The sequence below is a fragment of the Kryptolebias marmoratus genome, linkage group LG15 (assembly GCF_001649575.2).
Source record: "Kryptolebias marmoratus isolate JLee-2015 linkage group LG15, ASM164957v2, whole genome shotgun sequence".
NCBI lineage: Eukaryota > Metazoa > Chordata > Actinopteri > Cyprinodontiformes > Rivulidae > Kryptolebias > Kryptolebias marmoratus.
In genome coordinates, this window is record NC_051444.1 from 31,974,153 (window position 1) to 31,984,885 (window position 10,733).

General features: G+C 41.2%; 1 protein-coding gene across 19 annotated transcripts in view; it reads left to right on the forward strand.

The window, feature by feature from the left end:
* The window catches only part of ppfia1 (PTPRF interacting protein alpha 1), a 94,329-nt gene that overhangs the window by 27,060 nt on the left and 56,536 nt on the right, over positions 1–10,733 (forward strand). For all 19 annotated transcript variants that reach the window (XM_037979724.1, XM_025010929.2, XM_037979712.1 and 16 more), the window contains 3 exons: positions 8,705–8,806; positions 9,101–9,265; positions 9,398–9,472. In XM_037979724.1, coding sequence (XP_037835652.1) covers positions 8,705–8,806; positions 9,101–9,265; positions 9,398–9,472 — 342 coding nt within the window. The remainder of the gene's footprint in view (positions 1–8,704; positions 8,807–9,100; positions 9,266–9,397; positions 9,473–10,733) is intronic.

Below are 10,733 nucleotides of genomic sequence, written 5' to 3' on the forward strand. Positions count from 1 at the left end.
CCCCTCCTAGTGGTTTTGGGGAAACCTGTGTTAAGTTTTCCCAACCTGCTAGGTAAGTCCAACAGTCCCTTGTTTGGTGGTTCTCCCTGTGGCAGTTAGCTTCACTTCAGTTAGCTTCTCTTACAATTTCCTTTGCTGTTGTAAAAGACTCAGAATGGCGTCCTTAGCTTTCATATTCCACTCTTCCAGCTCTGTTATGCGGCCCTGCACCTCAGTTATGTCCTCTTGTTGTTTCTGTATTTCCGCATCATTCTGTGCCACTTTTCTCTTAATTTTTTCGCTAAAACTCGTAAATTCTCGCCTGAGTTTGTCTTTGAATTTTGTGAGGTCCTCCTTCACCTCCTTTTTGAGGTCCCGAATTTCCGCCATGACAACACAGCCCGGAGCTGATTCGAGTCGCCACTTTCTTCTTCCATTTGCTCGGCTTCGGAGTCGTGTTCTTCGGGCATTTTCTTCCTTACGCTTCTCTGCTTACGCCCTCCACTCATTTCATGTCTGGTTCAAATCGTGTTTAATCTCATTTCTTTGCATTAGGGAGGTTTATTGTTTCTTCGACAAGGGAGCTCGATCTCATGCTGCCATCTTGCTCCGCGTCCACCGGAAGTCCAATGGGCTATTCTTAAATCGCCCTACATTAGCCCAGATCTCAATCCTCTTGAGCATTTATGGAAAAATTGAACTGTTTGGCCATAATGACTGTTGTTACATTTGGAAGAAAAAGAGAGATGTTTGCAAGCCTGAGAACAGCAGCTCAACTGTGAAGTATGGGGGTGGCAGCATCATGTTGTGGGGTTGTTTTGCTGCAAGAGGAACTGGTGCACTTCACAAAGTAGATGGCATTACAAGGAAAGAACATTATGTGGAATTACTGAAGCAACATCTCAAAACATCAACCAGGAAGTTAAAGCTTTGTAACAAATGGGTCTTCTAAATGAATAATGACCCAAAACATACCGCCAAACTGGTTACAAAGTGGCTTCAGGAGAACAAAGTCAATGTTTTGGAGTGGTCATCACAAAGCCCTGATCTTAGTCCCAGAGAACATTAGTGAGCAGAGCTGAAAAGTGTGTTTGAGGAAGGAACGTGTCAAAATTCCAGCAAGCTATTGTGAGAAGCTTTTTGAAGGAAACCCCAAATCTTTGATGCAAGTCAATTTGTTTAAAGGTAACGTTACAAATACTAAGAAAATGGATATAAACTGTCTTTGAAGAAAGTAATAAAAAAAAAAATTCTGGCATTATTCATTAATTTAACATAAATAGTTTTGAGAATCCTAGCTTACCTAAAACAGGAAAGGTTTAGTCTGCTTTAATGTCAGACAGTGAAAAAGAATTGTGTTTTTGTATTTTTTTATAGTCTATTGCCCCTTTTACACAGGCCCTAATTCAGAAGTTCGGCTCTGCTCCACTCTACTCGGCTCGGCTCGATAAAGAATGCATCACGTTACACCGGCCAGTTTGGTCGGTAGCAGAGGAACGCCTCCTCATGTTGCGGGGGCTGTGCCGCGGCATGGGGGGTTGCGCTACCGAAACTTGGCGCAAGTTGTGTAAACAACGAAAGCGCTATGGACAACGTTGGCCCTGTGTTGTTGCTGTTTTTTAAACTTATGGGGATTCTCCTGAGACTTCAGGAAGAGAGGCGCAGTGGAAGAAATGCTCTGGATGCTGCGATTGTTGCGCAGAGTAGGACAGCTGTTATCTGCTGGAGATTTTAGGCTTTACAGCGCCTTCAGCTGGGGGACAGACGGCATAAACGTTGCAGCATAAGCTAACACTGTTGTTTATATTCCTACCGTTTGCTCTTTATGCTTGCATCTGGTCACACCCAGGACCAATGAGTGAACAGGAGCTAAGCTTGCTCCGCCCACGAAGCAGGGACCAAAGAAGCAGGGCCTGACCTCGAAAAAAATCCAGATGTAAACGCACGCAAAGCAAGCCGAGTAAAGTGGAGCTGGGACCTTTAGAGCCTATGTAAAAGGGGCATATGTATGTGAGAAAAGTCAGCTAATAGTTACATAATTTTTAAAACAGGCTTTGCGGTTTTTTAATAGAGATTTCTTTTCTTTCATCTTGTAAAAGGGGATGAAATGACTGCAGTGACCAAAGTCTGACTTCTGGTCAGTCGCACAATGGTATGAATTGAGAGTGCACAGTACTAAGCCAGTGTGACAAAGGCAGAATTGTTACACACTGTGACATGAAAGTGACAGAGTGCAAGTGTTTTCTTTTTGCCAAATGTGAGCTGAATAAGAAGCCTGAAAAGAAACAAACACAGGAGAATGGAGAGAGTGACATCCATCTTTGTTCAGTTTGGTCCAAGGGCCAGTTGTTTTTCATACCACAAACTTTAACAAGTATTTAGAGTGCTTTCATTCTCTACAGGTTTGAATATTTGTTGAAGTGTAAAGATTTTGGAGCAGTGCTGATGTAAAAAATGCTTTGAATCATGTATGATTTTCTTTCTACTTCACAATTGTATACCACCTTGTGTTGGTTTTTCACATCAAATTCCAATATATATATATATATATATATATATATATGTATATATGTATGTATGTATGTGTGTGTGTGTTTGCATTGCAAGATTTTACTATATTGTGCAGCCCAAGTATAGTAGCTAAAGAAAACCCTACTAGTATTTGACTGGTATCTTACTATTTCTGTCACAATTTTCCTTTCGGTTCTCCTCTCACTGTTTTAGCTAAAACCATATAATATATACATCAAAACATGCAGCTCAATCAGGAATAATATGCTCTGACTTTTGGCTGTAGTACCTTGTACAAAATAGAGATGGAATGCTTTATGACAAAAATCTCCACCACTCTGTTTAATTGCCTCAGTTCAGGATGTGTGTACCGTTATGTTCAAGTCTTGCAATCAAGCTTTGTCCCTGTAAGGTGATGTAAAGTCAGAGTGCCAGGTCAGATGATGAAGATTAGAATATGCTGACAGTCTGCTAAAGCAACTCAGTTCAATTCAGTTTCTTCACTTCTTTGCAATCTCATGTCCTGAGCAGCACATTGGTGACAGTGAAAATGAAAAACTCTCTTTTAACAGGAAGAAACCTCCAGCAGAACCAGAATCATCCGCCTTGACTGGCTGGGGTCATAGGATTGTCTGTAGGGATCATCATATCTGTTATGATTCTTTGCTTTATGACCCATCAGTTTTGTCGGCAGCCAAATAACATTATTGACTAGTCTGCTTAATGCCTACCCTTGCGATCCACCAATTATAGCAAACTACAGGCAGTGTCGTGGAGTTCTCATTGTGAGTTTAACAGTAAACTGAAAACAAAGCCAAAACGAGGGAGTTGATCTTTAAATTTTACTTTACCTCTGTTATATGAAAGTGGTTTGGCTTTTCCCTAAATGATCAGAAACAAACAGTTATTTCCAAAGTTAGTAGGATGTCAACATGACAAACATTTTAAAACAAAATGAGAGCATCAGCTAGGAGAGCAGCCAAAACCAGCCAGCAGATGCAACAGGTAACACAGGCAATTAGCCAAAAAAGACATTTTGAAACAAAAAACAATGTATCCCCATTTACTGTAGAAAAAGCCTTAACAGCAGAGTGACATAATGATGTGCCCAATGCCAAACTGCTTCATTTCTTTAGGTTTTATATGACTACATGATATGTCCTGGAGAATAACTGAGATTTTAGAAAACTGTAAATGGTGGATTATTTATTATGGATGTATGTTATTTCTGGAGTGTTTACAAAATTTATAGAAGTAGAAATATGTAATAAAAAATTGAAACAAAAACAAAGATAAAAATAAAAAACTAACCACAGCAAACAAACCAGTGGACTTTGTGAACCATTCCACCCCTGGTACAAAATGTGCAACAAACTGCAGAACATTTTCTATAGAAAACAAAGGGACTTTGGTAAAACAAACATTTTGGAGCTGGATGGCACAGACATACATCACAGTAGAAATATCATTCAAACCTTAAGCAGGTAATAAAAAATTGAACTTGGCATGACTGAACTGGCATTTTGCCATCCATCCATCCATCCATCCATTTTCTTTACCCGCTTCTCCATTCCGGGTTGCGGGGAGCTGGTGCCTATCCCCAGCAGTCACTGTGCGAGAAGCGGGGGACACCCTGGACAGGTTGCAAGTCCATCGCAGGGCCACATATAGACAAACAAGACAAACAACCATTCACACTCTCATGCATTTTGCCATCTATTCTGTTATTTCTTTACCAATATACCTTTAAAGCTTGTTTACATTGCACATTTACCACACAGCAATGAATTCAACTTTCACACCACGTCATTTATTTTCTTTTGCATGTGTTGTACGTGGTAGAAAAACTGAGGGATTTTGAAGCTCACTCTACAGCTGAACTTCACTTCTGCTCTGGAATGTAGGAAGTAAGCAACTCTGTAATTACCCCCGGGGCTTGATTTCACAACCTCCCATTGGCTGCCTGAGAGTGGATGACTTTGTTGTGGCCAATAGCAAAGTCCCTATTACTACTTTAGCAATGCAGATTTTTTTTTTTTGCCAGGAGCTGGAAGAGCTCAGAGACTGAAGAGGAGGAAAGGGAGAATAGCTGTGGTAGTGAGCGAAAAGTGTGATTGGTTCCAGCAGTCCTCCATCCCCCACCCCTTCCCCCTGCTACTGTAAGAATTGTAGCAAGAAGATCTCCCCATTCATCGTGCCTGTGCTACAGGGCAGAAAATTAGAAATTAGTATGGTGCATTCTTTAGAGGTCCAACCATGCATGTAATCCCTAAAAGCAGTATGTGGATGTGTAGATGTGAGAGTGCATTGCTGCATTTATTTAGTGAGAATCCAAGAGAAATGTAAAAGTAATGAAAGGTTCTTAAAGTAGCAGAATCATATTCATACATCTGAAACAGTGTTGTAAGTTATGTTGTCCTGATAAAGTCTGGTTTAAATACATATGTTGATTTAAAGGGCAGGGGGTAACTGAGAAGCAATGAGTGGTTCTCATCTGCAGCTCTGTGATTTTGTAACAACAATAAAAAAAGGAAAAAGCAGAGACTTATTAAATCTGATTTTTTTTTCTCCAAATTCTTTTTTTCTGAATTGTTTGATGATATAACCATATCTTTTCACATAAACGGTGGCTAATAGAATTTCAAAAACAATTCAATAGTTACCTATTCAAATAAACAGAAAATTAAGTGCTTTATTGTTATGCCAATTCATTTTTTAAATAAAAACAACATGCCTGTCTGTTTTGAAGATAAGGCTCCTCAAATTCTTGTTTCTTGTGAGAGTCAAGAAACCATTCTTCCTTTTGTAAAACAGGAAGAACAGTTTAAACTTTTCCAAATACACTGCAAACAACAGGCAGGTAACAGGGCAGAATATCTGCGCTTGTATCCTCCTGAGTCAGCTCTGTCTTTGTAGGCTACTTTTTCGACTGGCTTCAACAGGCGGCCTGTTGATGAATTTAAACACTGCTGCTACCTAGTGACCGGAGGCTTGTTTATTTGCCAAGACAATAATAACGTCCTGCTACTGCCACCCCTGAAAACAGGCATAGTTTTTTTATTTTTATAGCATAACTTATTTTGTACAACTCCAAAATCTTTAATAAACATATCTCCCTTCTACTGATGGCTTTTCTAGTGTGCTGTTAGTCATCAGCTAACCTTGGCTCTCCTCGTCGCTGTCTTGATCTGACTGATTTGAACTATCACACATTGTATTGTGGTTCCAGTCAATTGTGTGGTGACCAAAACCTACTGAAAAGATATTCTTGATGTGAAGTTTGTAGGAGTAAAAAAAAGTTTGTTTGCAAAATGTTTTGGAAAGCTTCAAAATTAATGTGACATCATCACATTCTAAAGCCGAAAACACACCAGGAACCCTGCGATGCGGCAGGTCACTGGATGTGCATCAATTAACGCCAGTAAAAATTATTAGCTTTGTCAAGCGGAAGTGTACTGTAACAGTACAGATCAACTTTTAAATATAAGTTTAACATTCTTTCTGTATCACTAGCAAAGCCTCTCTTAGGCAGTGGATCACTTGCCAATGTCTTTTTTTGTTGTCATCTTTATAATGAAGAGATTTTGGATCATCTATCTTTGGATAGTTCCCAACCTCAAATCTTTCCTCATCCATTTTTATACTTTTGATATTGAAGCAGCACTGCAGCTAAACAAGAAAAGAACTGTGTAAAGAAAAAAATCCTAGCAGAAAAGCTGCTATAAGAACAAGTGTGGAGGAAAAAATTGCTTAAAAACATTTCATATCAGGGGAGTCGACGCTTCCAAATAGATCAGCCGCAAGTGTTGGTCAGTGGTCAGCTGCTGCTGATATGGAGGTCATTAAAAACTAATAAAGGCATGATTTTTGTCACGCATCATACAGCACCTGTGTGTTTTGCCCTAAAGTTAAACATTCTGTGGTAAAATCCCTAAAAATCAAAACCTAAACTGCATTGTGTAGAAATTGTTCTGGGGAAGAGGACATGGACGGGACACCTCAGATTTTTTTTTTTTTTTTTTCACGTGTTAACTCTTGTTTCACATTAGTCTTGTTGCTGTGTATTCTTTTTTCCTAATACATTTAATTGTAATAAGTTATTTTATACTTAAAAAAGCCTTGTGACACCATGGTTGTGCGGGGAAGTAGACATAAAGCCCACAAATACAACATGGCAGCTTTCATAAACCAGGTCCTGTTGGCTTCAATTCCCAACAACAAAAGAAGGCGGGGACACTTGGTCTAATAATATAATACATTGGTGGTTTAAACTTTAAATGATGTTTCTTCTGTGAAATATTGCTGAGCTGAGAGCTCCAAAGAAGACTAGGTTTCTCACTTGTTTTGCCAAATTCCAACTTTTGTGGAAAATACACTGCTCAAAAAAAACTCCAAAAGGGAACACTCAAATAACACATCCTAGATCTGAATGAATGAAATATTCTCATTGAATACTTTGTTCTGTACAAAGTTGAATGTGCTGACAACAAAATCGCACAAAAATCATCAATGGAAATCAAATTTATTAACCAATGGAGGCCTGGGTTTGGAGTCACACACAAAATTAAAGTGGAAAAACACAACAGGCTGATCCATCTTTGATGTGATGTCCTTAAAACACGTCAAAATGAATCTCAGTATTGTGTGGCCTCCACATGCCTGTATGACCTCCCTACAACGCCTGGGCATGCTCCTGATGAGGTGGCGGATGGTCTCCTGAGGGATCTCCTCCCAGACCTGGACTAAAGCATCCACTGACTCCTGGACAGTCTGTGGTGCAACGTGACGTTGGTGGATGGAGCGAGACATGATGTCCCAGTTGTGCTCAATCGGATTCAGGTCTGGGGAACGAGTGGGCCAGTCCATAGCTTCAATGCCTTCATCTTGTGACTTCCTGACACACTCCAGCCACATGAGGTCTAGCATTGTCCTGCATGAGGAGGAACCCAGGGCCAACCGCACCAGCATATAGTCTCACAAGGGGTCTTAGGATCCCACCTCGGTACCTAATGGCAGTCATGCTACCTCTGGCAAGCACATGGAGGGCTGTGCGGCCCTCCAAAGAAATGCCACCCCACACCATTACTGACCCACTGCCAAACCGGTTATGCTGAAGGATGTTGCAGGACGCAGATCGCTCTCCACAGCGTCTCCAGACGCTGTCACATATGTCACATATGCTCAGTGTGAACCTGATTTCGTCTGTGAAGAGCACAGGGCGCCAGTGGCGAATTTGCCAATCCTGGTGTTCTCTGGCAAATGCCAAGCGTCCTGCACGGTGTTGGGCTGTAAGCACAACCCCCATCTTTGGACGTCGGGCCCTCATGGAGTTGGTTTCTAACTGTTTGTGCAGACACATGCACATTTGTGGCCTGCTGGAGGTCATTTTGCAGGGCTCTGGCAGTGCTCCTCCTGTTCCTCCTTGCACAAAGGTGGAGTTAGCGATCCTGCTGCTGGGTTGTTGCCCTCCTACAGCCTCCTCCTCATCTCCTGGTGTACTGGCCTGTCTCCTGGTAGCACCTCCAGCCTCTGGACGTTACGCTGACAGACACAGCAAACCTTCTTGCCACAGCTCGCATTGATGTGCCATCCTGGATGAGCTGCACTACCTGAGCCACTTGTGTGGGTTATAGAGTCTGTCTCATGCTATCAAGAGTGTGAAAGTACCACCAACATTCAAAAGTGACCAAAACATCAGCCAGAAAGCATAGGTACTGAGAAGTGGTCTGTGGTCCCCGCCTGCAGAACCACTCCTTTATTGAGTGTGTCTTACTAATTGCCAATAATTTCCACCTGTTGTCTATTCCATTTGCACAACAGCATGTGAAATTGATTGCCAATCAGTGTTGCTTCCTAAGTGGACAGTTTTACTTGGCGTTATATTGTGTTGTTTAAGTGTTCCCTTTATTTTTTTGAGCAGTGTATATACAGTTTTTAGTTTTTTTTGTCTTTGTCATACAAGATACTGCTATCAAAAGGTACGCTATTTCCCACTGAGTTGCACGTTTTGAAGTTTATTTTTAATCCATTTTTCCAAAGCTGGTGTACAGCTTGTTGTGTTAGATATTTTATTTTAGTTTGCCTTCAGTCAGATCTTTAGGCTTTGTGAATTAAAGCCTTTTGCCTCTCCTCTACTCTCTTGTTTTCCAATGGGCTCACAAAAACAGCTAATAAGTAATGGGAACATTATGATATTTGTTCATTTCTATTCTAGGAGTTTGCTGCACTGACAAAGGAGCTGAACATGTGCCGGGAGCAGCTTCTGGAGAAAGAGGAGGAGATTGCAGAGCTGAAGGCAGAAAGAAACAACACTCGGGTAAGTGGCACAATGTGGAAATATTAAGCAATTTCTTGTGCATTTCTTTTTTTTTACTAGAAGTGGTGCTCATACCACCAACTGACAAATCAGTTTCTGTTGTATAAGCTAAAGCATTGTCAAAAACCTGTTTGCTAGGAAAGCTGCTTGATCATCACAGTATTTTCATTGCAGCCATTGAATCTCTGTTCTTGCATCCTTGCGCCTTTTGGTTACTTTGTAGAAGATGCTGCTGTGTAAGATGAAGTAAAGTGATTTTTGAATTATTATAACTTAATACTGTTTTGTGTCTAGCTCTTGCTGGAACATTTGGAGTGCCTGGTGTCTCGTCATGAGCGGAGTCTGAGGATGACTGTGGTGAAGAGGCAGGCTCAGTCTCCAGCAGGTGTCTCCAGTGAAGTGGAGGTCCTCAAAGCTCTAAAGTCACTTTTTGAACATCACAAAGCCCTTGATGAGAAGGTACAATAAAATAAATTAAAAATGCATGTTAATGTGTGACCTATAGGTAATTGGTAATGCAGGGCTAAACAATGAGGGGAAAAGAATATTCAGTGAACTTCTGAAGGTTTGTTTATGCTTCACATTTTCAAGGTGAGGGAGCGACTTCGTGTTGCTTTAGAGCGATGCAGTGTGTTGGAGGAACAGCTCACCATCTCGCACAAAGAAGTAAGAAAACCTACAATAATAAGACTTGATTTTCTGATGTTTTGCTTGTTTGAATTACTATGCTGCTTTTGTAGGACTATAGCACAGGGGGTAGAATAAAGGGTTGTCATCTTTAAATGTCTCTTGTACCCTGTATACACAAAAACGTCATTTTAGGAGCCCCAAAACAGTACTTTTTTTTAAAACTGGGTTCCAGAGTGAAAAAACTGAAACCTTGTTGTTTTTTGTGGACAAATAAAAGGCAACTTTTTGAAAATTATTATGTCTAGACCCACCTCTGATCTAACCTACAACTCTGAGCATGACAGATTCATCAGCAGTAACAATATGACACATTACATGCTTGGATTTGTGTGCCACTTGTGACCCACTTTGACCCATCTTGAAGATGATTCTGATGTAGGTCTCGTAATTATCTGTTAAATTCAATTTTTAACCAGTGTGACTCTCTGCGATTAAATAATTTCACAATCCAGCGAGACTCTGTTAAATCTTTCAGAAGACACCCTAAAGAGTCAGTTTAGCGCCGGGCTCTTCTACAAAGATACCGCAGGCTCTGTAGATTCTCACAACGCCACAGACGGGCCGAATCAAGGCTTCAATCAGAGAGCCGCCTTCACAGCAAACTCGAGAGAAGTGCATTTATTAGGTCCACTCCACGCCAATATTTTCTTCTGCGAGAGACTGCTTTTAAACTCAGTCGATATCAGAATTAAACTGTCCAGAGCGAATGATGATTTCTGCCTCATGGGGACGCGAGATTCCACCTACAAACTGAGAATTTTAGGTGCCTCCTTTTTTGTTAAAAAAGTTTCAGTCTCTCCAGCGTTTCATTTGGGTCACGCCGCAGCATTGATGAAAGGAAACGCTCTTTACCCTCTGTCACGTGTGAACGTGAAAACATACTCTATTCCTGAAAATTTGAGGATTTGTTACCAGGAAAATCTCTTTCTGGGAACGATCCCGAAACACGTCGTCTTGGGCTTGTTCATCACGAGGCTTTCACAGGAAGGAGGGACCTCAGCCCATAGGCGCAGGAACCACTGGGGCCCACTTTCCGGCCCTGCCACTGCGATGCATGTTCCCACCAGACGGCTGCCAGACTGCACACGACTCTCACAGACTGTGACTAACGTGTCTCTGTGTTTATATAGAGACAGAAGCACAAATAAAACCTACAGCATTGAGATCTGGACCAAATTCTTAAAGCTCCAGTCCAGGGTCATAACAGTCACCAAAAAGTTTCTGCAGATGCGACAGC